A 27,531-nucleotide genomic window follows, 5' to 3' on the forward strand; every position below is an offset into this window, starting at 1 on the left:
TGTGACAGAGGCTGCAGAAAAGGCTGAAGTTTCACATGCACACGCACACAGTTTCACAGTGTTCAATGCCTTTTTTCGCCTCAGTCTTCACAGGCAAGGTCAGCTCCCTGACTACTGCACTGGGCAGGACAGTTTGGGGAGGAGGTGAACAGCCCTCAGTGGTGAAAGAACAGGTTTGGGACTGCTTAGAAAAGCTGGACATGTACAAGACCATGAGGCTGGATGAGGTGCACCCAAGGGTGCTGAGGGAGTTGGCTGACGTGATTATAGAGCCATTGGTCATCGATCTTTTAAAACTCATGGTGATCAGGAGAGGTCCCGGATGATAGGAAAAGGGCAAACATAATGCCCATATTAAAGAAAGGGAAAAACGAGGATCCATGGAACTACAGGCCAGTCAGCCTCACCTCAGTCCCTGGAAAAATCTGGAACAGATCCTGGGGGAATATATTTCTAAGCATCTGGAGGAGAAGGAGGTGATCAGGAACAGTCAGCATGGATTCACCAGGGACAAGCCATGCCTGACCAACCTGATTGCCTTCTATGTTGAGATGACTGGCTCTGTGGATGCAGGAAGACTGGTGGGTGTGGTGTACCTTGATTTTAGCAAGGCTTTTGATATGGTCTCCCACAACATTCTCGTAGACAAGCTAAGGAAATACAGGCTGGATGAATGGACAGTAAGGTGGATAGAAAACTGGCTGGAGCATCAGGCTCAGAGAGAAATAATGGCTCAATGTCTAGTAGGCAGTCATTATCAAGGAGAGTGCCCCAGGGGTTGGTCCTGGAGCTGGTTTTGTTCAATGTCTTCATTGATGACTTGGAAAATGGTGTGGAGTGAACCCTCAGCAAGTTTGCAGATGACACCATGCTGGAGGGAGTAGAAGATAGGCTGAAGGGTAGGGCTAGGATTCAGAGTGATCTAGACAAATTGGAGGATTGGGTCAAAAGAAATCTTATGAGGTTGTTCTCACTTGCAGGGTGGTAAAACACTGGTACAGGTTACCCAGAGAGGTGGTGGAAGTTCCATCCTAGGAGGTTTTCAAAACCAGGCTAAACAAAGCTTTGGCTGGGATGATCTAATTGGGGATGGTCCTCTCTGAGCAGGGGATAGGATTAGATGACGTCCTAAGGTCCCTTTCAACCCTAACTTTCCATGAATAAGGTGTTTAAAAAAAAGTTTAGGTGTTCAGAACTTACGGTCATTAAAACCAGTCCCTCAAAACAACAGCTTTTCTTAAGGTTAATACATTTTATTGCAGTTTTTTTATGCACACAGGATTAAAGCAGTGCTTTCATAAGGCATATCCCCACCAGAGGAAACATGCATTCCCTGGGGACAACTAGCAGTGGTACATACATATATCACTGCTGGGGAGGCTGGGGCCAGTTCTTGGGTTGACTCCAGAAGCCTTACCTGGGGTCCTGGGGGCCTCCCAGGGCTCCAGCAGCAGTAATCTGGACGTGTAGATCTTGGCCAGCAGCCAGTGTGGCTCTGGCTGGCCACACTCCAGTTTCAGACAGTGCAGTCTGCTGCCACGTGCCACTGTGCCTTTTCTGGCACTGGATTTTTGACACTGGGGGATCCCAGAGTCAAAAGTCCCACTGTGCTGCAAATTAGCAGCGGTGAATGCCAGCACTGTGGTTTGCAGCATGACATACAGTCTGCAGTGCAGCAAACTGCACATGCATGCTCGCCTGGATGTGCCTATAATGCTCAAAATTACCTCAGTTGCTTGATACTTACCTAGTCTAGTTCATGGCACCAACTATCCCTTTCAGGAGAAAACATGTTAAAAATTATATTTCAAATAGAACTGGGATCTCCACATAGGCAGTAGCCAAAATACTTTCCACCCTGTCAGTTTGTATATAATCTAGGCAGCTCAAGGAGGCTATGTTGCAGCTGTTGAACCAGTTATTAGTTCAAATCTGAAGTTGGCCAGAAAGAATGGATAAGTATCTTACTACAAATTTGTCTCAATCAAAGATTTTTATTTTGGGAAAGTAGAATCTGGGTAAAATCTGAACTAGGATCTAGAGAACCTTGTCATTCGGGGGGTGCTAAGCTCTTCTTGGCACATAGAGACATTTTAATAATTTATCTTGTGGTAGGGTGAGCCTTCTCCCTGTACCCAGTATGAGCTAGCCTCCAGGAAAGCTCTCTTCATCTGCGTGAGGAATGGAGAGCAGGCATGGTAAAAGAATTTTGCCAGTCATGCAGTGCTGAGGAAGTGAGAATGGCCATGTTTGAGGTATATCATAGAACATTTAGCACTGGCACTAGGGAAGAGAGATGGGAGGACCTACTGCAATTCATGTAGCAGTTTACTGGTGTACCTGAGAGCTGCTGTTTCAGGCTGCATTAATACATGGGAAATTCTCACTCAGCTGAGATGATCATACTGAGATGAATGGCCACTTCACATGGCTCTGAGAATGTTTTTCAAGTTAAAAGGTCAACTTGCCTAACTGCTGTAAAATCTTTATTCTTTCTTGGATTTATTTGCGACTTAATTCAGGGGAGAGGGGAGTATCCAAATATGGGGTTATTTGAGCTAGGAGTTTCAAGACACAGTCCTTCCAAAACCAGCGTTTTTTAAGATTGACAGAGGCTGCATTTACACAAGATGCTGACTGCGCCATTGTTATTGTTAAACAAGTACTAAATGACTGCGTAGTAACTGAAGTTACTCCACAGTAGCATCATCAAATGGCTTTTAGGTGACACCGATTGTGCAGTAGCTCGTTATTGTTATGCAGTAGTGTTGCATCATGCTTTGTGCTATGTGACTCTACTGCACAATAGTAACGAGCTACTCAGCCTGTCTCAGCCCCTGTCCCTGTTTACTTCCATGTGGAAGTCGTGATCTGTGAGAGGCTATGCCATTATGAGTGGATTGCAGCCGTTCTCTCTGCTGTTTCATGCACAAAACTCTCTGCAATATAAAAGGTAGTCCACTTGGATTGTAGAAACTGGATCCTTATTTCAGTGCACTATATTCAGTGCTGCTGTTTTGCAGCCATGTGGTGCATTGTAGTCAGTATTACTGCCTACTTCCCTTAGAACATGGAGCTTCCTGAAAGCTTATTGGTGTCACTCTCCAAATTACCCCTCCTACAACTCCTATTCCAACCTGTAGGGAATCTCTATGAATGTTCAGGATCTGGAGAGAGCAAGCCCTCTTCTGGTATGGTCTGAATTCATCTCCCTACTCCCAGTGTGAACTGGGATTTGGGGGCCTAAATTTACACCTCTGAAAATCAGGCAACACAAAGTTAAGGTACCTATATGTGGTGGAGGAATTGACTGCAGATAGAGGGGGCTCACATGAAAGAGGTGCTGATTAATTGGGCCAGGAAGAAGAAAGGACAAGAAGCCTAGTTGGCTTTAGAACATAGTGGGAAAAGAGGGTCTTGTTCAGGATACAGCTTAGGTTTTATAATCAAGGAAGCATGTGATCTTTCAGTAGACTGTTGCTTATGAGATATATATGCAGCAACTGAAGACACTGACAACAAGAAGCAACCTTTTTACTTGCTACTGGCTTAAGGGGATTGGATAGAAAAGGTAGGATAGAAACTGAAGAGGAGTGACTTGTATGTTGTGGGGGAAGGTAGAAGTCTGTAGGGGAAAAATACTAAAGCAGTCTTCTCTCACATGCTTAGAGTTGCTTTAACTACACATAATAACATTCCCAGCATTTTGAGACTGAAATCTGCTAGTGAGTTCTTTGGCTCTAACAACTGTACAATCCAGAGATTTCATGGTATGATCCTAATCACCATTCCACTGCAACACCGTACAGGACAGGGGAGCAGCATTTAGGAATTGCATAGTATCTTGTAGTATACATAAGCATATATATATCATAAGCATTACGCCACAGGAGTCTCATTTGCAAAACTAGGTGGTATACAAATCTGTAAATGATTAACTCCAGTAAGAAAAAATATATAATTTAAAAAACCTTAAGAAAATCATTGACAGAATTCTTACCTACCGGAGTTAAGGATCTTCAGTGATAGCTATGCTCTTCCAGAATTTCAGGTTAAGTTAAATGCAAAATCTGTAAAATGAAGAAGTACAGACTTAACCACTCAAACATTACAGTGCCATTTTTGAGTGTTAATATAGCAACTATTACTCTCCCTTTGAGCTGTACTAAACTGGAGCTACATATATATAACTGGTGTAACAATCAAATTCTTAGTGTACTCCATAAAAAATGCTACATTTGGAAAATTTTACAACAGTTTCACACATATCATAGCCCCTTCACTTACCCACCATTAAACTCAAAGCCCACATTTACCTCCTGCCCAACTGTTTACACTCCCCATGGTTTGAAGATGTTTGTGACCTGCTACTGACATAACCTACATAGTTCATTACTGAAATGAAGCGTACTAAATCTCTTGAGGTACATGTTGCTTTTAATCCCACATGCAGAGGTCACACACATGGAGATCAGGCATACAGGCTTATCTTCCCTGTCACTCCCTAGACATATGGCCCATCCAGGTAGCATTATATAATAACAAGCTCTGTCAAGCAAATGGCATTTCAATTGATCCCTTTGCTATCAAATATAGCCCACTTAGCCCAGCACAGTGAATACAGCTGGAGTGCTTGCAGATAATTTCTTTTAGCTGTTGGCAGCTCTCTGGGGACAAGGCAAAGATTAAATAGATGTGTACTTTAAATTAGTATATTTTGGAACTTCAAGCAATTAAGTTTATCTGAACTTGTCATTTGGAATCACAAAATAGAACTGGACAAACTTCCTTTTATGCCATCCAGGACCATGGAGTGTTCTATGTTAGCTGAATGTCCATTCAAATAAACCTCCCATGTGGGAAAGATTACTATCTACATTTAATCTACATTAAATCTCCTAAAGTGGTTGAAGTATTGAGTAGGATTTAACTTTTTTTTTAGGTGGATTCAAATATTAAATGTCAAACCAATACATCAGAGACGGTTGTCTCTTCAGAACAAATAGGATTCCTTATTTCAGAGGTGGGGCCAGTGAGCAAATCTGCCAAAGACACAGTTTCATCCATGCAAGCCAGATGCAGAGAAAGAAGAAGCGGTTCACAGAAGGGCAAGTCCCCTGGTAAGAGTTAGTCCCTAAGTTTTGAAGCTGTATAGTTAAGACAGTGGAATGGAAATAATTATACTGGCAATGTAGTAACAACTAGGGCTGTGTGAAATGGGCCCTATTTGATTTGCATTTGGCCCAAATCGGGTACAGTGATTTGATCCGTTGGTTCAGATCTCTGTCCCTGATCCGGAGAATCAGTGATTCGGACACAGGCACAGCTTTAAAACTCTTTTCTATGTACCTTGAGGTAGCAGGCACAGCTCATGATCACTGTGGTACTGGGGCTCATGGAGCATCCCACAGGAGCACAGGGGGCTCTCCAGCGTGCTCAGCAGTGAACCTGGAAGTAGACCGGAAGTACTTCTGGTCCACTTCTGGGTCTGCCAGGGAGTGCGCTGGGGGCTCCCCCCATACCTTCCCCAGCTTGGTGATCAGCCGCAGGGGGACCCCAGGTGCCCCCGCCCCAGACCCAGGAGGTACCAGTCACCAAGCTGGGAGGGCTCCCCCACATGCTCCCCAGTGGACCAGCAAGTGGACCAGAAGTGCTTCTAGTCCACTTCTGGGTCTGCTGCTGAGCGTGCTGGGGAGCCCCTGTGCTTCTGTGGGATGCTGCATCTGCCCCAGCACTGCAGCATTCAGAGCCCCAGCTAGCTAGAGGTATGTAGAAAAATCATTTAAAGCTGTATCTATGTCCAAATCCCCGAATCTCTCTGAATCGATTCAGAGGGCTCTGAATCGATTTGGAGGGATTAAAGCGTCCTCTGATTCAATTCGCATTCGGAGATTTGGCCATCAAATGGGGCCGAATCTCTGCCGAATCAAATCAGGGACTGAAGCTTTGCACAGCCCTAGTAACAACCATACCAAGGCAAAAGTGCTTGTCCCTGTATTGCTTATTCCTGTATGAGAAGGACATATGCTATACCAGTAAGCCAAGTTTTGAACTTGGCCCTCTTGGTCCAAAAGCTTGAATGTCAAAGTGCTGAGCAGAAGAGACAGATGCCAGTGCTCCAAGACAGGCATTCAATTGTTGAGATGAGCACTGAGTTAATAAAAACAGGCTCTGGCTGAAGTGGTTACTAAAATGCCAAGACAAGGGCTTGGTTGTCAAACTGCCAAAGTAATTGCTGAAATTAATTAGAAAAAAAAGCAGCAAAGCATCTGTGGTCAAACTTCTTGCAAAATGTAATAACTTAAAAGAAATTTAAATTTAAGTAAAAGGCTTTAGCACAGAAAAGATTCATGGTATGCTTTGGAGTGGTTCTGGGGAACAGCCAGGATGGTCACTAGGAACATGCAGTTCCTGCAGGAGGCTTCATCTCATGTTGGTCAAGAAGCAACACTTTAATTGGAAGGTTCCAAGGCCAGTAGTGAAGGACAAGTGGGGGTGGGGGGGATTAGTTTCTAGCAGGTTGTGACAGTTTATGCTATATACATGAAATCCCTACTCTTTATAACAAAACTTATCTGAGTAATAAGGAATGTTAGCCTGCCTCTTGACAGCAAAGTGATACCCACTCTTGGGTTTCGTAGAGATTGTTTTCAGAGAAGAGGTTCTGGTTAAAGTACAATACCGAATTCTAGCTTCATTTTGAAGCTCACTCGTATCCTACCTGTTAACACTGGGAAATTGATTTCTGTGCTTGAGTTTCCCTATGCATAGAAAAATGCTTATCTGATATGGAATATTGTAAGGATTTTTTTTTTTTAAAGAAAGAAAGGACTACCATTTGTGTTTGGAAACTCGTTGTTGGGAAAGTGGGGTGGTCACCAAGGTCTGATCAATGTTACCAGTATATCCTTTTAGGGCTGGTGCATCCAAAGTTTCACCAGTTTAATACTTAGATTTCATAGATAGATTTCTAGGGTCAGAGGGACCTGGGAGACCATTGGGTCTGACCCCTTGCTCCAGGCAGGAAAGAGTGCTGGGGTTAAGTATCCCCAGCCAGATGCCTGTCTAATCTCTTCTTGAACACCTCCAAGGTAGGGGAAAATGCCACCTCCCTTGGAAGCCCATTCCATATTTTGGCAACCCTTACCGTAAAGGATACTGTGAGATCCATCTTTTGTTTTGTTTTGTTCTGTTTTAAATTGACCTAGTTAGATCAGAGTAAGAATGTGTTTGAATACTTCCCCCCTTTAACTTGTCTACTCTCTGTTTAGCTTGTAAGGAAAACCAGTAGTCTTGAAATGGACAGGACCTAAACAGTTTTGTCAATTAAGCAGTTAAACAGAGACCAGTTGTAAAGTAGCAGTGGGACTAAAGAATGCTTATGTAACCCAGCAAACCTATGCATTTAACCAGTTTATGCATTGGACCAATAGGAAGATAACTAAAGTTTGTTAATAATGTAAGCAACAGGCAAAAAGTTGGGATAGGTATTGTTTTGTACAGTTCAGTGAATTATGCATTTATCTGATATGCACGCAAATGTAGATGTATAAACCTGACTTATACTGATATAACCACTGATTTTAAACCAATTGCAAGTGTCTACAAAAACATCTGGTATTAGTTTAACTAAATTATTTTAAAATAACACTTCCAGTTCGAATAGTGGAACATATATATTTATTCAAACCCTGGAAAAATAGTGTACCAAACGTAACATGAGTTTTTATAGTTTCTATAGCTGGAAAGCATATGTATTGTATCTGAATGTGAATAAACAGCATACCAGCCATTAAGGAATTTCTACAATCTCAGATCTACGTACCTGCACTGGGAAGTCATTCTATGTGATTTCCTGACAGGAAGTAGTCAGCAGTTAAAAATATTTAAAAATTTCCATTTAGGTAGTCTTTTCTCCTTCAGATCAGCCTTGATTTTTTTTCTTAGGGAGAACCATTTGCAGCTTTTGCTATCCTCAGCTAAATTACTTGAATTCCAAGAGCAAGTTTTTCCCCCACAGCCCATGAGTTAGAGATTATGGAAGAGCTATGCCAAGAGCACACTGTACTTTGGGTATCCTTACCTGGCAGATGACTTGGGTATTTCTGCCAGCTAGCACAGATTAAAGTAACTGAAGCTGAAGATGAAGATACACAGGCCATAGCTGGTATAGAAGGCAGCTGCTTGAGTGCCTTACCCGTACTTAACTTAGGCTTTTACAAGCACAGTAGGTTTGTACTCAAGTGCCTTCAGTGGCTCCCACACAGTTTCTGATGCCAATTTAAGCCTTTGGTCTTAATTTTCAAAGCAATTTATTGATTGAGCCTCCAGTTTATCTCAAAGACCACATTTTCTGCATTCCTATTGGTTAGTACAGATTAAAAAGCCCAGAATGAAACATATGAGAACTGAGCACAAAACATTCTTAATAAGAGAGCCTCCAGCTGTGGAACAGATTTTCAGGGGAGATCAGGTGATTCCAAAGTCTATCTTTAGGACAAATTGTGGACCAACCTGTTTTGACAAACTTCTTCATCATTTGTAATCTATTAGTATAGTGATATTCTCCTAGGTTCCTATACACAGTACCAAAAAAGAAATAATATCCTTTGAAAGAAATCTTTTTAAAAAAATCACTAAAACCTTATGCAGAACACAGCAGGAACAAAGGAATGAAAGGGACTTCCCCTTTTATTATTGTGTATAGTTCTCTGCCATTATTGGCACTACATATAAGTCTTTTGTAAGTTTAGCAAATACTGCCCTAAAATAGTTATGTTTTATTTTCATATGACCATGTAATTAAAGACTGAGTTGTAATGTCACATATAGAGTGACACTAAGATTATATAGTGATTGATATTTTCTGTTTTTTTGAGGCTAATAGTAATTGACCATAGTCACATAGCATATACTAGCTACAAGAAGCATCAGTTTTTTGATACATAGCAAATATCTCCACGAGATGTATTCATTTATATTTTTATTGTGTTTTTTGCTTCTTAAAAAAGGGACATTCTGGGGTTGGTTCTATTTTGTTATTTACAGTACATTTTTATAAAACTCGAGATTCAGGCAATGCCCGATGTTACTCATACAACCTTAACTTTGTCCTTTTGCATTCAATACAGAAGTCTGTAACTACATGGTCATAATTGATCTGCTCTGCCTGACTTCTGCCACAAATAGCTTGTGGGTTGAATGTTACACAATGGGCAAGGCAGGAATAAGTACTGCATGAGGAAGAGGTCTTCAATATCTGGACCATATTTTGGTTAAGCTGTATTTTCTGTCTTGTATATTGTAGGAGGCAAGGTGCCCATGACCCACTGCCTCATTGCACATGCATGCATTTTCATGCATCATTACTCATGAATGTGTATTTATGCTTATTTAGAATCAGCCAGGATGTGTCATGCCTTGTATTAAATGAATTTTTTTAAAAAATTGGAAGCAACTTATGCATGACCAGTTACTGATAGGACTATAAGATTATCTTAAAAACCTGTATTGTATATACAGGAAAATCAGCACTTGTGGGAAGTACCTATTTTAATTAGTGACTTAAATCATCCAAAATGAAATGTATCAACCACTGAAAAGTACACGTCTAATTTATTGTCTCGGCCAAGTGTTAGGTTTATAACCCAAGCTACTCTGAAGCAGGGGTGCTGAACCTCCAGCCCACAAGCCAAATGCAGCCAGGGTATCCAGCCCATTGGGCTCCCCACAGGTCAGATAATTTGGCAGTGGGGGAGTGGTGGTGATTAATACAGCCACCCTTCCCCGCTGCTGAATTCCCAGACCCCAAGCCCTGTGTGGTGGGTCGGGGCCAGGCCACGTCCCCTTCCTCCCACACAGCCAGATTGGAATGGAACAACCCCCGCATTGGATCAGGGCCAAGCCACAACCTCTTCCCCTGTGGCTGGTTCAGGGCCAACCACACCCCTCCCTTCCCTCTCATGAGACCAGGCTGGGGCTGCATCCAGTCCCTTTCCTTCAACAGAGCCAGGTTGGGATCCTAGCATGACCGCCCTGGGTGTCAGTTTGTGACCAGTAGTCAGCTCTGGCCTGTGGACACACCAGGCACTGCCCACCTTACTGAGCAGCCAAAAAGGTTGAGCACCACTGCTCTATCTAGAGCTGTTTAAAAGACTTGTCTTACATGGCAAAATTGTGTCCGTTTCACTCACTGCATATGACTGGAGTGTTCATTCTCAAAATGTCCAAATATTCATTCTTGAAGGAAGAGAAGATCTGGAAAGTTACTGTCTCTAACATGAGTTTTTTACAATAATTTAAGCAACTTGGAAACCCATTGCAGAATGAAAGTGCCATACTCACTCCCTCACACACATGGCTTCATCTTGGATAGGCCTTCTAAACTTGTGAGGTCACAATACAGGTTTCCTCACAGCTGCTCACAAGCAACTTAAGGGTAGATACTAAAGCTAACATTTGCAAAAGTGGTGTTGGGTTTTTAGCTACCTAACCTGTGATACATTGGGTATGATTGTCCCAATTGCTGTACTTTAAGTGACTTTGGATGAAGTTAGGGAAAATAACTTCATAGCAAGTCATTGACTCAATTCAGACTCCATCTCTTTGTTACCCTGGGCCTAAGGATCAACTGAGACCAGTCATCTTGACTCAGTCTATAGAATTAATGGGAGTGTTGTTAGGCTCCAGATTACCTACCATTGTAGTGTTTTCAGACTGTAATAAACTTCATCCTCTAGCCCTTTGTACATTCCCAAATACCATTGCTTATGTGCCCCAGTTGATGGGTCACATTGTAGCATGGGCCTTGGGCCAGGTAGTTTTGGTACTTAGAACTGGTAAATCTCTTGGTTACATATCTGTCTTTTCTCAGTAGAGTTTCCTAGAGCAAAGGCCAAATGTCACATCCCACCCTGGCTTCATTCCACCTGGCAGATAGGATGCTGGCTAGAGGACCTCTCAAAAGGAAAATACTGGGCTGTTGTTCTTCTGCAAAGTAGAAAGACCTCTGCTAGACTGACTTATGTAAAAAAGTAGAAGAGATTCTCTATAGCAGTGATTCTTAACCAGGATGCCATGATGGGTAGACACGATTCATAAGATAAACCCAGAAAGTTTAAATAGGAATCCATAGTGTCAAAAAATTCTGAGTTGTTGTGGTCTTTCTGAGTTCTGTGCAACAAAAGAATTGCTTTATTATTTTTTCCATAGTCAAGAAATGAGTGAAAGCTAAGAACCAGTGCTTTCTGAGGGATGCCTTGGGTCTAAAAAGGTTAAGAATCACCTAGTATAGGCAACTTTGCAACATATATCTCTGCTATCTGTTCCCTAAGGAGACTGGGGGGGTTAGTTCCATCTGATGATCATCCCTGCATGTCAGCCAGTGGGTTCATGGCCATGTTGTTTTCATACTCTCTGCAAAGTCAGATTTCCTTATGAGCTTTTTCCATATTTTGTACAATCCATCCATAAAGCTGTAGTTGTCTATACACATGCTCATTGGCATTCTAATTAGAATGCTTGATTAATCAAGCAGATTAATCGAGTCTGTTCTGTGTTCTAATTAGAATGCTGCAGCATCACTTCAGTGTCACATGTATTAAGCCCCCATGTGTTTAAAAACGGCCGCAGGGTTTAAATAAACCTCATCAATGTCCCATGGCCATTTTTAAATGTGCAGGGCTTAATACACATGATGCTGTGGTGTTTTAATTAGAGCAGATGCCTGGGAACTGCTCTAATTAAAACACCTCCCCCTCCGCCCCCCAACACCTCTGATCATGTGTATTGGCAGCCATAAATATCTGTCCATAAAGTTGGCATTTGTAGTGGCTATTACCACAGCAAGAAGTAGCAGCAAAATACAGGACATTATTGCAGGGTCCTTCATTCACTGCTTTTCATCAGGATAAGGTCACCCTTAAGTTCTGTCCCATATTATTGCCTGAAGTGGTCTTGAATCTTTGAGGTTCTGTTTGATGAAGGAACTTAATGATGCTTGTAGCTGTTCTGTCCTTTGTCATCTGTGATAAACTGAGAGGTATGAGAACTGCAGGCATGGCCGTAATGGAAACTTCTGTTAAAAATAAATCTGACCTCACATATATGTGATTTGCACAGATTTAGAGTGGATCCATGTGGACATCAAACTTAAAGATCCAGTGAGTTACTGTATGGCAGAGGTGTCAAACTCATCCAGCCCCCAGGTGAGGGTTGCTGGGTTGGTTTGAGGGCCAAGCTGGGATTGACCTCCTGGGCATGCAGCACAGAGAGTTGATCTGGGATGCACTCTGCATGTGGCAGCCTGCCCTTTGTGCTGGTTCCAGCACCACTTGATTTGGACCAGCCCTGGAACTAGCTCTCAGATTTGGTCCAGCAGGGCACTACATGCACTGTGTCCTCCAGACTGACCCCTGTGCTACGTGCAAGGCACACGGAGCCGGATCTAGCCTATATACCACGTGTGGCACACAGGGCCAGAATTGGCATGTTGGGTCAGTCCAGCAACCCACAGACCAGATCATATGATTCCACAGGCCGGATTTAGCCTGCAGGCCTTACGTTTGACATCCCTGCTGTCTGGTAAATAGTTGTTGTTTCCTTTTGTCCCTCACAGATAACAAAGGAATTCCACTTTCCTTAGTAGCAACTGGAGAAAAAAAACTTGTTTCCGAATACTCTGTCTGCACTGCTTCTAAGTGAGCAGAATGGTCCCCAGTGTTTGTGCCAGTAACTGGGATACATGATCAGCTGTTCACTCTGTGCTTTACAGAGGCATTTGCTGAGGCAGTGTTGAGAAACTTTCCAGAGCAATGACTTTAGAGTGGTTACCACATTGAGCTACATGGGGATAGTTCATATTTTTAGGGATCATTTCAGGTGGTTTACAGACTTCACTAACATTATACTTGGGTCACATCTGTAAGATTTTCTCCCCAGTCTAGAAATTACAAGTATGAATTTCTGATGTAATCAGATGACTTCAGGAGCTGGGGTGCTAGGCATCTGTGTCGTTTAATCTAGCCCTGAAGATGAAGACAGAGTGTCTGTACTCTGGAACCACGTGTTCCAGAGAGGAGCATTGGTCCATTTTTCCAAAATTAGTTTCATTTCAGGACACTTAATTGCTGCTTTTGAATGATGCACATTCTGCTATCCCATTGCCCACTGTTTGTATGAGGGCTGGATTGTAGGAGGAGACCAGGGAGCACATTTTTTAAAGGACTACATTCTGTTAATTAATAAGTTCTGCTGCATTCCAGTCAGTTGTGAAGTATTGCTTTACCTCAATGCAGATTGATGTGTGAGAGAGAAATAGCATTTAGAGATACCATGGGTGACTGGTGCCTCCTGAGACTGGGGGGGTTACAGTTTGTGGGTGTTGGCAGCAGGGTGGCAAGTGGCAACCACCTGCAGAAGGTGGTGGTGGTGGGGGGTGACAAGTGGCATGCCCCTGCCCAACCAGTCGCCTATGAGAAATGCTATGGCAGTTTTAAGACTGATGCTGTAGCCATAATGCTCCAGGGAATATATAAAAAGGAAAGATTTTTGTGGGTGATATTTTTTTAGTGGACCTACTACATGGTTAGGAGAGATTTAGACAAGCTTTTGGGTATAAGGCACCCTTCTTTAGGTCTAAGAACCTGAAGAAGGGGTGACCCATATCTGGAAGCTTGTTTAAATCTTTCCCAACCATGCAGAGTTGGTACAGTAAAAATATCACCCACAAAAATCTTCATCTTTTGCATTTGAGGATAATGTTTTTTATGTCTGAAAAGATGCTAAATTTGAATAATCAGTATTTCTGAGCAGTGGCCATCAAACTCCTGAAGTAGTATGCTTGGCTGCATTTCACATCAGCAACCAAAAAGCAGAAGAGACTTGAAACCATGAAACTATGAATGGAGGTAGGTAAGAAGCAAGTGAAAAGGGGGAGCTATATTAAATAAATACATCCTCTTCTTCCTAGATCTCCATCTGCTGGTAGATGTAGCTTGCAAGCAGGAGCACTTTTCAAAGGAAGAATTAAGAGAGTAAGAAGTGGGTGACAAGTATGTGAAAATGTGCCTCAGCTGCCAGCTGGGTTCTCTGTTTCAGTCTCCAGTGGTAGTGCTTAGCACATACTGCACTTTGATTCTCTTCAACTGTGTTAAAAGAATCTTTTCCTTTACTCTCATTGTGAATTTATGGGGAATTAGTTATTCCATTGTTTACGTCACTTTAGTTATGTTTTTTACCTTGACACACTGTAAAACATCTAGCGGCCAAAGTGTTCAGAATAAAGTAATTATTCAGCTGCTCAGGCTCAATGGAAAGTTTGGCTCTGTATAAACAGGAAGCCTCTGTAAGACATTTGTACTGGGGAGTAAGTTTTTTTTTTAGTTCTCTTATTTGGAATTGCTGCAGTTTTCATTGCTGGAAGCTAATCAGAACAGACCTAGTTTGGTGTTCTCCTCATCTCTGGGAATCACATTGCGTGCTTTAAAGGGAATTGTATGAGAAACAAAAGCACTGGGAGGTCACAAGATTCCAGGTCTGAATGGCTCAGGGATTCTAGGAGAGCAGCTGTAAGACAGATGACCTAATTTTCTCAGTGATTCACTAGGAAATCCTCTTCCTAATCTCCTGCTCTGTTTCAATGATAAGCATGTCCCACTGGTGAGCATCCTTCAGCCACTATAGCCGCTGGATCTTTTACAATAATGGAGCATTCTTTTGTCTTAATTATTTCCTTTTGATTTTAGTGATAGCTGTAATGGTAAGTAAGCTGTTCTTTTAATATATTGGCTCATTTTAAATAGGTCTTTGCTGGGCATTGTAAACTTGTTTAATGTAATCCTATTTATACTGACAGTAGAGCTAAGGTTTTTTAACACCTATGTATCTGTATTAGTGTTAAAGTATTGGCCAAAGAATAAAGGATGCATGTGCAATATTTATGTTTCCTTAGAATATATATGAATAAAGCAGCAATAAGAAAATGCAACTTTAATTGCCTTGTGCCTATTCACATGCCTAGTCAGTTCTGTCTAATTGTGAAAACAAGGGAAAAGATAAGTTATTAGACTATTTATTTATCACAACCTGAGATGCACTTTTCTAAATGTTGTTGTTGCTTATAGCTGTGCTTCATGTGTCCCAGATGAAGTTTGGGTGGTAGGATGAACCATACCCAAATCTTGAAACACCTACCAAGGCTTCAGATAAAACAGCTGAAAACTTGAGTGCTTGTGTGTCTTGGTACATTAGCAGTTTCATTACCATACTAAACTTTCACAAAGCTTCCATTTTAAATAATTTATTATGTACTCAGTGGGTGCATCTACATGAGACACTAAATGTGCAGTAGACTAATTTTATGTGCATTAGCACAGCACACAAAAACCGTGCTAATGCATAGTAGAATTAGTCTACTGCTCATCAATGTCACAAAAAAGCGTGCACCAGCATGATGCACAATAGTGTTAAATACAGCACGTTAAGTTAGTACCTGTTATTACAAGTACTAAAATTAATTTGCTGTATTTATGGTGCATTAATGAACATGTAGATGCACCCATTACGCTTTCAGAGGTCAGCTGCCTTAATATTTTGAGTCAGGTGCCTATTCCCAGGCCCTGTTGTTAAATGTGTATGTATGGAAACAATAGGGAAAAAACAAGGACAGTCAAATAGTTAAAGGGAAAAGATGCCCAGTGCTACAACAGGAAGACTATAATCCAAGTCTGGTTTTGGTGGTCCTTAGTTGACAGGGCTGGGGACTGATATAGAGGGTGCAGTGGGAAAAACCATTAGCCTTACTACTCTGTTGAAGCTTCTGCTATTAAGAAAATAGTGATAGGCATTGAGGAGAATCGTGTCCAGTCTAGTTTTTCTGACAGTGCAATGATAGAGATGATTGAAATTTAGCATTGACAGACTGAACCTCACTCTTATTCAATAACTGAAATACAATAAAGCTTCTTATCTTCACTTCTTCAGTCCTGTCTTTCATGAAAGAACACAAAGCTCTTTCTGAGATATGAGTCAGGCAGCCTTTGTATGGTTTAAGATTCTTTTGCTTCAAAGATTAATTACAAAATCTTAGCATTAGCTTTACATATAATACCATATATATTATATTTTATTATATAGTATATAAAATACCAATTAAGAAGGCTGTAGAGCTGGATCTCCTACCATACCTCCCATGCACAATAGTATGATCAACCAAAACTCTCTTTTTCCTTAAGTTACTCTTTTGGGCATAATGTGGGGCACATTCAGTGGCTTAAAAATAAATCTAATATTGCACAAGGCCTTACAAGTCTCAGGTAATCCTCCAGACCAAACATCTTGGTATTGCAGCACCTTTAGCAGGAATGTATTTCAGTCAGTAAATAATAAAATGTAACTACTCCAACAAGGTACTGCTTTCTTGTTTAACTGCTTTCTTGTTAGTAGGAACAGCGTGGAGCTTGGTTTAACACTAAGGTGTAAAATTATAGCAGCACATGCAGTTGGTGGTTCCAGTAACCTATAACTAAGGTTATTAAAATGAAATGGATGTTGCATTTATGTTCTCTGTGTGTATTTTACACTTTAAATGGCATATGTATCATATTTTGAAAATAAATATTTAGTGTATGAATAGTGCCGGATATCATCTTTATGTTTTAAATAATCATTTCCCCACTGACTTTCAATATTTTAGTGTAACTTCATCAAGTTAGATGGAGTATAGGGATGAATTTGGTTGAACATGTATCCAAAACACCATTATTCTGTCATATTCTGGAGGGCAATTCCTTTCTCCTAAATACCATGATTGATAGAGGAATATTTATAAATGCTGAAATCACAGTTTAATGAAGAAATGACCGAATAGATGGTAGGTTTTCAGTATATGACATACTGTTCTTTGTATTAAATTCTGGATCTTCTCATCAGCCAGATCCATCACGTCAAGTTACAAACTACTTCTTGCAACCTTACTTTGAGGTTATAGGTCTGACCCATAGTATTATTCACCTCCCAGTGGTGTCAGAGTAGAATAACAGTTGAATTCCAGACCTCTGACATCAGCATGACCTGAAACCTCCTTGCAGTAGCAACTAGAAAGGGGCTACTGAATCTAAATTAGCAAGAGCTGAAGAAAGGCTGCGCGTGAAATGGACAGAGCCCTTCCCAGGGCTGGAGACATAAGGCTGCAATAAATCAGTTAATGTTATAGAGGGGAGTTGCTTTAGATGCTGGCTAGGTGCCATTCAGAGTGCCATGAGAAGTCTGGGAAAGAACTTGAATTCACTTTGATAAATTCCCTGCTTCATTTGTTTATTGATCTGACTTTTCATTTTATGTTGTTGTATTTTTTATTTTTATCTTTACTGCCTTGGGCACAGGCTTTGCTTTGATGTCAGTTTGAAAGACCAGTGAGTGACCCTAATTTACATGTGATAGCTTAATCGGAGGTTAGTAAGGACTGTGCTTGTTGAATGCAGTTAAGCAGAGGATCAGGAGAGGGAGTCCAGGAGCTCAGAAAACTAGACATTGAGGGGGTGGGGTTGTTCCTGCTAGCTGCTCCACCCTCACTTTGTGTCAGCAGGTAGGGAGAGTGCTTGCAGTCCCAGGGGAGGGAGGCAGAGAGCTGGGAACACAGAAACTCCAAACCACGGTCTTCCTCCAGGGAGTTGATCTGGAAGGAAAGCTCTTCCACGACTTTGGCTGAATTTTTCAAGTTCACTCCGCAACTGAGAGTCTCTTTTTTCCTTCTGGGATTTGTTGCTGGTTTTAGAATGATAGCAGCTTGCCTGGGTTTACTGCTGGATTGCTGCTGATGTTCCAGACTTCGCTTTCTTTCTTACTTCCTACACTTACAGCTCATAATTTTGTGTGCTGTAGTGAGAGAAGAAATTTCTATTTCAAGGGAATTTTCAGAAATACTTTTGGATTCTTCCTAAAACTCTTTAGATTATATCTGGAAAGTTCATTTTTAGCCATGCCTGGCCCCAGGAGCTTTCAGGCGGTTGTATATTTCTCCCTTTGATCCTCTTGGATTCCCTTTCAGGTGGAGAAATTCCTCTAGCATCTGCCTGCCTAGGGCATGTGTATACTTTTTTTCCCCCACCCGGCAAAGTAACAGACTGGTTAAAAAAGACAATTTTTATTAAGCTCTTGAGACTTGTTTTTGTCCAGGATTTATAGAAACATTTCCATCTGTTTCAACCCCTGTGGATTGCTGCAGGCAGACTGCTCAACAGGTTTGCAGACTGATTTTTTAAAATCCCTTTTTCCTGAAGAATGAACAGTGTAACCGATATGTTTTAGTTGCAGAATTTCCTTCCATTCTCTGCAGTTATGAAGACTCCTTTTTTTTGGTGGAACTTTGGATAGTCCATGGAACTCTATTTCTTAGAACTAGTAGTTTGTGTTAAAGATTGTATTAACATGTGCTTGAAAGCAGTGATAACTGATTGCAAGTGTGAATAGGACTAATAGGAACCAAAAAACGGCATATTTGTACCTTTTTCTTTGGAACCTATACCTAAACTTTGAGTGTTTGGAGACTTTGACTTTTACTTTTTAGGAATTTGAAAGCATCTTGAGAAGTCTTTCATTCCATTAATCAACAATAAGAACTGGTAATCACAGGCTTTATAGCTTAATAGATTCAAAAGGCAAGTTACTGGAGGGTCCCTATTTTTTTATGCCAGACCAAGAGAATTAATCTTGATTCTCAAGCTGAAGTGAGTGAAGCATTTCTGACAGGAAAGGGAATGGCAAAAATCAAATAGAATTGGAGGAGAACAACACAGTAGGAAACTTTCACCCCTTTCTTTTTATTTAAATTAAACTTTAAAGCTACTGCTATAGTAGCTGAAGGGAGAGAGCCCCTTTAGTATTATTGTTTAATATGTGGAATTGATGGAGGACACTGATAACTATAATTAATGCTAAATCAAAACAGATTGTGCTTTTGTGAATGGGACATGTGGGAAAGACAGCTTTGTGGAGAGAAGGCCAAGTGTCTTCCCCAGACATCTGAGATGGAGGGGTTCAACCTGTTAATCCTCCCAGAACTAAAGCAGGAGAGATAAGGGTGCTTTTTCCATGGAGGACTCTGTCCCTATTATTGGACCTGGCGGGACTGAAGATGTCTTAATGCTATATGGCATTCCTCTAGGTTCAGGCTGGTTTCTTGTCTAATGGCCACTTGTTCCATCTGTATTGATTTTTCTGGATTTATCCTCTGCAGGATGAGAAACACTGATTGAAAGTTTTTGGTGGGTTGGAATTGTTTTGTTTTGTGTTTTTTCTTTTGGCAATTTTTCATTAAAGCCCCAGAGGCCTACGAGCACATGGCATCAAGGAAAAGATGATGGTGAGAAACAGAAGAGGAGTCTACTAAAGAACGCTGGGAGAAAGAAGCTGCAGATAACTGAGCCCCTTTCCCTCCTTCTCATCTGCCCTACTGACTGAAATCAAGCAGGAGCTCTAAGCTCAACCAGCTTTGCCTGCTGTTGGAAAACTGCTGGCAGAGTGAGGACTCATTCCTGAGCGGTATGTGTGGTCAAAGTGCACTGCTGCAGCTGGTAGCATGAGTGCTGGCCCCCAGCTGCAGCTGGCTGTCCTCTGGCCTTGGCTGCTAATGGCCACCCTTCAGGTAGGACTTGGTCATACAGGGCTGGCAGTCGCCGCAGCAGTGGAGTCAGAGAGATCAGCAGCTCAGAAGGCAATCATTAGGGTGATCCCCTTAAAAGTGGAACCAATCACATTGGAAGGAGTGTTTGCTAATGTTGCTGAGGTTACTCCAGCTGAAGGAAAACTGCTGCAGGTAAGAGAAGCTTTTTAATCCAGTTTCATTCCTTTTATACTACCTGTGCCCTGCTTAGCCTATCTTCTCTCCCCTCTTTGCTGCTTCAGTCGTTCCTGAAGTGAAATAGTTCTTATTTCCCCAATGCACATTATAACCAGGGGATCAGTGTATTTCCCTTTATGAGTTGCCTATTTTTTTGTATTGTATTATAGTGTCTTACTGCTCTTTAACCTTGCACACTGGATAATTTATTTTATGACTGTTTCTTCATCCTGTCATCAATTACACTCGCACTTTTATTGGTGTTGACTTTACGGACACATTTAGTTGATCCCATGAGGATTATTACTTTATATCGTAGTTGGTGATACAGTACAAACTCAAATAAGCTACTTGCTTGTCAGCATGTATGGGCTTTCTCCCACAATCCTGATTGCTCAAGGATACAGCTGGATTGTGCCCTCCAGAATTGCTGGCTGTACTAGTTCTATTCCTGTGTGTTAGCTCAGGCAGAGAGGTAAATTATCCTCCAATCACAGGTTCCCACATTATCACTACCTTATCTGTTGTTAGAGATTTGATATTGATTTTACTTATATCTTTAGAAAGAAAAAGGAGGGCCTCTGACAGTCTGTTGCCTGCTGCAGATAGTGATTTTTGAGGAGAGTTGTATTGATCAATGAACAAGCTTATCATACACATAAGGTATCTGTAGAATTCAGTTAGTTTCTGTGTATAAGGCATGCTGCTCTGTTAGTGCCGTGTGTTTCATCTGTCAGTGACTGTTTTTGCATAGCTCTTGCACAACAGAACTCATTCAAGAATCAGATATTATAAAACACATGAAGAAAGATTTTTTCCTTGTAATTTAAAATTCTGAAAATCCTATTACATTCTGTCAGTGGTGTTTTTCCAAATGTTACACTGACTATAAATTAAAATTAAAATAGTAAACAAATTGTGTATAGGTTTGGGAGAAATTAAATGTGTTTGCTCAAGCTAGGAAATATGGTCACCTGCTCACAAATCGGAAATCAGTTATTTGTGAAGCTTCATTTGGGTTTGTAGATCTTTCAGTTCCTTGGAAAGAAAGCACCATAGCAGTACAAAATAATTTCGGTAGTATAAAATGATATAATTTATATAAATAAAAGTATCCTTAACCCATACACTTGAGATGCAGTTCTCTTCTCATGCAATGCCCAGGAAACTCAGTATTTATTCCCTGCTAGAAACTACAGTTGTGCAAAATTCAGGTTGTACAGTTGAATATTGAAGTTGCAAACATTAAGTCATATTTTATAATATAGACTTTCTTTTGTTTAAAAAAGGAATAGGTGGGAAAGGACATTATCTTTGTCTTTCTGAAGTTTGAATATTTTAACATGGGGAAACTTTTAATTGGAATAGTTGTACTACATGAAGTGTGCAAGATACATTTTGAAGCTCTGCAGAATGAAATATTTTGTACTATATTAAAATATTAAGTATTGAGTGACTATGAGAGAATCTTACTCTTAAAAAAGGCCAGTCCATCAAGTGTATGCAAGCAGATACTGAACTATGGTGTATATATGATTTTAGCCCTTACTCCTACAACCGTTTGCACAAGTGAGTGTTTCCTATCCTTGAGAATCCCACCAAGCTAGTGGTGCTCCATCTTTTTCCAAAGGTCTATGCATGGATTTGACTCCAGGATTAAAAGCTGAGGTTAAAGTTTTTTGGGTGAAACTATAGCTTCATTTACAGGATGTTTGTACAGTGCCAGGTGCAGTGGTCCAGAAAAGCTTAGTCAAATTTACGTCTGACCTCATGCGTATATATTATAATATTCTAATTATGTCATCACATGCCAATATTCATAGTATATAATATGGTGCTACTTCAATAGTATTTTAGGCCTGATCTTGCTATAGGATCCATGTGCTTGAGTTCCTTATGAGAAAAAAATACAGTGGCATGTTATACAGCTAAGAAAAATACATTTCCTTTAAAAGGGCTTAAGTGTTTAAAGAAATATAAAATAAGGTAAGAAACTAATTAGATAAGCTTAATATAAGTTCACATTTAAACATAATTGTACATGTAGCTTAATTCTGGTTTATTGGAACTTCTCATTTTACAGGTAATTGCCAATTTCTGATCTTGCTAAGATTTTTGGGCATATACTGAACTTTGACTTCAGTGAGGCTATTAATGTACATAAAGTTAAGCATAAAGAATAAGGCCTCTATGTATTGTTTAGGTGCTAAACAAAACATTATTTTGTGTTTCTCTCAGCTTGCAGTTTTCCTCCAGTTTTAGAATTGAATTTGTGTATGTCCAGGCCTTTCTGAAAATAATGTTTTAGCTGTATTCAGTTTTGTAACAGTCTTATTTGAAGAAATGAAGTAAAATGGAGGGCTGAATACTAAAAATGAAAACATTTGAAAATAAAAACTGACACTGTTAATACTATTATGCAGGAAGTAGTTTTAGAACTTAATCTAGGAATAAGATGTCTTCAGGACAGATCCTGAAGCCCTTTCTCCCATAAGTAGTACCTTTGATTTCTGCATGTGTTTGACTACTCCCTGTGTTGAGGTTGTATAATTAGATTGTATTAAAAGAACATTTTTTTAGCTGTAGTACATACATGTTGGCCAAAATAATTACTTAGAAATATATGATGATCTTTTATAAGGATGACACAAAAGAATGACGCAAAGAATTGTCTCATTTAAAATGCAGGTATTACTGACTTACTGCTAGTATTTTCTTATTTTCAGTTGTGAGTTATGTCCATTATGTTCTCTAGGTGAAATTACAAAAATTAACACTAATCATAACATATAAAAAATTAGAATATGATATTATTTTTAACAAATCTCCCAAAATAGAGGTTAAACTGAACCTCATCCCATCCCCAGAATTAACTGCTAACTGCACTTACAATCAGCCCATTTCCTTAGCCCAGAAAAGGCCTGGGAAAGCACTGTATTTGGTAGCATGTTGTGAAGGTCACCAAATCCAGGCTGTCAAGGACCAGGGTGGGGTATAAAGGGGTGGACAAATTCCAAATCTGTCAGTTACTACTTTTACCCCTTTTCAGTTAACTTGGCGGCTGTTAGCTGTAGAACCCCAGATTGTCATAATAACATTCCTTAATAGGGAAAGCAACAACATTCTGCACTACTTCAGATTTCTAAATCATTTGAAGGCATAAGCTATGCAGAGCATATCACAATAATGTATCTTTTAGGTTGGATCAATTGAATAATTACAGAAAGGACTCCCGCCTTAGGGCCCATGGCTTGTGTGCCACTTACCAGCTCCTAGTCAGGATACAGGTCTTTGCTGAATTGAGTCTCAGATTGTTAGGCCTGTTACCCATGCCTCTGATTACATTTGACATTAGTGAATCATTGCATTTCACTGCTGTGTTTTGAACAGACATAGTATTACTCAGAAGGAAAGGGAATTAGCTACTCCAGAGTAACTCTGGTTATCTCTTTAAGGTCTTGAGACCAAGAGATTTATACATAACACACTTGAACTTGTATTATAACACTATAAAAAAGTTATTATATGATCACCTAATTAAATAAATGTGTTTTTGTAAAGTATCTGTGAAAAAGTTTGCAATTAAAATTAAGCATTGATATATTCTTGAGTTGGAGTACAATTGGAGTATAATTCTCCAACCTTCTTCTTCATACAGAAGTAGGCCAGTGATATTACTGTTGTATATGGAACTAGGGAGATGATTGCTGAGAGATGGGAAAGGGTACAAAAGAAAATGAGTCAAAATCTGGAAAATCTGCTGGAGGAAGACTGAAGTGTAATCTACCTAATTTAGAGAAAATTAAGAGGCAACTGATCATGCTCTACACTTCCATGTAGAGAGTATTTCAGGTAGTCAAAGGCTCTTGTAATTTAGCAGGGAAAGGTATCAGAAGCTGTGTCAATTCACTTAGTATGTACTGCATTTTTCCATAAAACTCATGCATTTCCAAATTCTAGTTGTTGAGATTTTCAGTGTGTGCGTCTACATGTGATATTAATGCAACACTATACACTCTGGAGCAGTTCACACCAGAGTCAACTGCTCCTGGGCACAGCATCTACACAATTTGCTGGGGCAAAGCAGGCCCCTGGCTGCATGGGCTGACCAGGCGCAATGTACATCTGTGGTGGAGTACTATCCTATGGCGGAGTTGTTTAGTTTACTGTGCTCTAATTCTGGTGCACGTGTAGATGGTGATGCTGTACTGCAGAGCTAATTACTCAGATCCACAGTAGAGCCCATGTGTTAAATGTACCCAGTTTTCATTAAAAGAAAAGGCTCCTAGATCTTGCTGGAAAAAGCTGGAAAAACCTGAGGCAACGTACCCCAAAACACAGAAGTCAGTGGAAAAAAAGAAGCAATTCTATTAACTGTCTTCTAAATTCATCTTATGGCTTTTGATTTGGTGAGGTTCTGAATCATGATTAGGAAAAAATGTTGGAATACAGAGCATGATAAATGTGTACCTGAAGCTAGATGAATTCAGAGAAGTAATATGGTGCAAATGTTTAGCAGTGAGGGTAACTGTTGGAACAAATAACTTACAAATCTGATGGATCCAATCTCACCACAGAATAGAAACCTTAGAAATGGACAGGGTTCCTAATGTAGGAGCATGTAGTGTTGTTGAGAGAAGTCCACTCAGTTGAATGTGTAAGGATTCAGATCATAAATTGTAAGAATGTTAACATATCAATAATTAATTAAAATTAATAATAGCCTTTAGAGTTTAGATAAAGCAAAATTATATCAAGCGTGCAATGTTGAGAGATGTCAATGAGGCAGGGAAGTCTAATAGAATGATAGTAGAGGTTCAGCTACTCACAGATACATTGACAAGTAGCACAGTGAGACTAATCTGAAAGACACAATTTTTGTTTTGTATTACAGCTGATGCTAGAGCCCACAAGAAATGAAGCTACGCTTGAATATTAGTGATATAGAAGAGCTAATTCAAGAATTAACTGTAGTTAACCATTAATGGTAGAAGTGTAATCAGTGTCACTAATACACTGCAGCATGAATTACAAGAAGCAATCTGTGAAGAGGGAAGTTCAGCAGGCAGAGATAAATTTCAAAGAGTAAATAGCAAAAAGTAGGTAAAAAACAGCCAACAAAGTGCTGTATCAGAAAGAGGAAATCTGCAAAAGAATCTGTGAGTCTGCTGGATCTTATTTCTTTGGTGTAAACAGTTAGATTATAACCTGCATAAAATAGGATATTTCAAGTAATCTTTGGATGTATAAAATAGAACTGTGAAAATGATCTTGCTTTTATACACAGCATCACTAACACACCTCTAAAGAACACTGTGTTCAGGTCTGGTGTTCACATTCATCTAGTGTGTACAAATACTGGAGAGAGTTCAAAGGACCACAAAAATAATCCAGAGCCTGGAAAATAAACCTAGCATTGCGAGGTTTAAGGAGCTCAATTTATTCAGCTTTTCGGTTGAGAGGTCACTGTGGATAGGTATTTACAGACACGATAGTGAAGATGTTTCAGTCTAACAGACAAAAGCATAAGCAGATCTAATGTCTGGAAGTTGAAGTCAGACAAATTCAGTCTTGCAAAAATGAACACAATTTTCTAGTTTTCAGCTTGCTAGGAGAGATGGTAGATGTATCAATGACTAGTGTCTTTGAGGCAAAATTAGATATATATATATTTAAATATATGCTTTAATTTGGTTTCTGAAAGAAAAACCACCTGTGGTGGGAGAGATTAACTAGCAGGTCACTGGTGGTCCCTTCTGACCATGAAGTCTGACTGTGAATCCTGCTATTCATTCTGTTGCTTCATGGAGATAATGGGGATCAGGACAGCTTCTAGTTTCCTAACCATACTTGCACCTTGTAATCAAATCTCATGTGTCAGAGTTATAGCTGATTGCCTGTATGGATCATGCAGGATTTCTCCCTCCATATGATCAAATGAAATTTTTTTCACCATCCTTCAAAGCATCAGGGATTGGCTTTACCTAGAGACAGAACACTAGAAGGGATGGAATCCTCAGTTCTCCAGCATAGTTCAGAGAATCATTTTTCTCAGATGCTTGCCTGGTGTCTTGCTTGCAAGCAGAGAGGAATTTTCACTCTGTCAAATTATTGCTGCCTCTGCACCTGGGGCTTATCACCTTCCTGAGCAGCAGGGGGCCTGAATTGTCTGCTAAAATAACCTGGGCATGTCCTCACCTAGTTAGTTCTCTGTTGCTTTGGTAGCATACTAGTTTCTCCTGTTCCCTGGCTGTGACATGTAAATAAGTTACTGTCCTGAGGTTTGGAATAAGCCTTGTTTTAACACTGCTTGGATATGATGTGTCTGAAACTTAGAGCTAAAATAAAACTGGTTGAGATTTAAGTTCTCTCTAGCTTTGGCAAATTTAGTATTGCTTCCTGGTACAAGATTATAAAAAACCATAGAAGAGAAGATTCTTGCTTCTCAAGTAGCTTGATGATTACTGTTTCATAAGATCCTCAGAGAAGTAGTTAGCCATGTTAAGTCAATAGAGTGCAAAATTTTCAGCTATGCATGTTACCTAGCTGCAGCATGGGTGGGCATCACTGTGGGAGAGAAGCAAGGGTTGGGGGAGCCACAACAGATGAAACAAACCAAACTTTTGAAAGCCATACTCTGGGCTTTAAAAATGAAGCCAAGGGAATATGATCCTACCCCAGTTAAAACAGGGCCTAAGAAACATGGCATGGAGGGAAATTCCCTTTGATTTTTAGAGAATGTAATTGGGTTACTTAGAGGGAATTAATACCCATTTTTCATAAATGACTTATAGATTTATAGATTGTAAGGCCAGAAGGGACTTTGGAAGATCATTGGGTCCAGCCCCCTGCACCAAGCAGGAAAGATAACTGGAGTCTTGTGACTCCAGCGAGGTGACTTGTTTACTCTCCTGAAGATTTTCCAGGGTAGGTGATTGCACCACCTCTGGAGGGAGCTTATTCCACAGTCTGAGCACCCTGACTGAAGAAGTTTTTCCTAATGTTGAGCCCGAGTCGGTCTTCCAGGAGTTTGTGGCCATTACTCCTGGTTTTCCCCTTGGGTGCCCTGGTGAATTGTTGCTCACTGACCCCTTGATGTACTCCCCTAGTGTAGTTGTAAGCTGCTACCAGGTACCCTCTTAGCCTTCTTTTCTTCAGGTTGAAGAGTCCCAGATCCCGCAGCCTTTCCTCGTATGGCTTACCGTGTAGGACTCTGATCATATGGGTGGCTCTTCTTTGGACTCTCTCAAGCTTGTCCATGTCCTTGTTATATTGTGGTGCCCAGAACTGGATGCAGTACTTCAGCTTGCGGTCTCACTGGTGCTGAGTAGAGCGGAAAAATCACCTGCTTGGTTTTGTTGGAGATGCATCAATTGATGCATGCCAGAGTATTATTTGCCCTACTGACTACAGCATTGCGCTGTCGGCTCATTCATACTGTGGCCCCAGGTCCCTTTCATTTGTGGTGCCAATCAGTTTGGTGCTGCCAAGCCTGTAGGTGTGTTGGGGGTTGCTCGTCCTGAGGTGGAGCACTTTACATTTCTCAACATTGAACATGATCAGAGTCTGATCCATCCAACTTGCTAGCCTGTCTAGGTCCACCTGTATCTGTAGTTTATCTTCAAGCATGACTATGCTTCCTCTTAACTTGGTGTTGTCTGCAAACTTGGCTAGTGAGCTCTTCACCCCCACAG

At 40.5% G+C, this 27,531-nt stretch overlaps 2 protein-coding genes across 2 annotated transcripts in view; both read left to right on the plus strand.

Annotated features, from left to right (window-relative positions):
- The window catches only part of HSF5 (heat shock transcription factor 5), a 43,071-nt gene extending 27,731 nt beyond the window's left edge, over positions 1-15,340 (plus strand). The window contains exons 5-6 of the mRNA XM_019504692.1: positions 4,943-5,120; positions 13,970-15,340. Of these exons, the coding sequence (XP_019360237.1) occupies positions 4,943-5,120; positions 13,970-14,037 (246 nt within the window). The 3' untranslated portion in view covers positions 14,038-15,340. The remainder of the gene's footprint in view (positions 1-4,942; positions 5,121-13,969) is intronic.
- A 2,258-nt stretch (positions 15,341-17,598) lies between these two features.
- RNF43 (ring finger protein 43) overlaps positions 17,599-27,531 on the plus strand; it is a 92,142-nt gene continuing 82,209 nt past the window's right edge. Inside the window, exon 1 of the mRNA XM_019506747.1 lies at positions 17,599-19,813. Coding sequence (XP_019362292.1) covers positions 19,577-19,813 — 237 coding nt within the window. The 5' untranslated portion in view covers positions 17,599-19,576. The remainder of the gene's footprint in view (positions 19,814-27,531) is intronic.

This window comes from Gavialis gangeticus, unplaced genomic scaffold (assembly GCF_001723915.1).
Source record: "Gavialis gangeticus isolate Ggan-Ray unplaced genomic scaffold, GavGan_comp1, whole genome shotgun sequence".
Lineage (NCBI taxonomy): Eukaryota > Metazoa > Chordata > Crocodylia > Gavialidae > Gavialis > Gavialis gangeticus.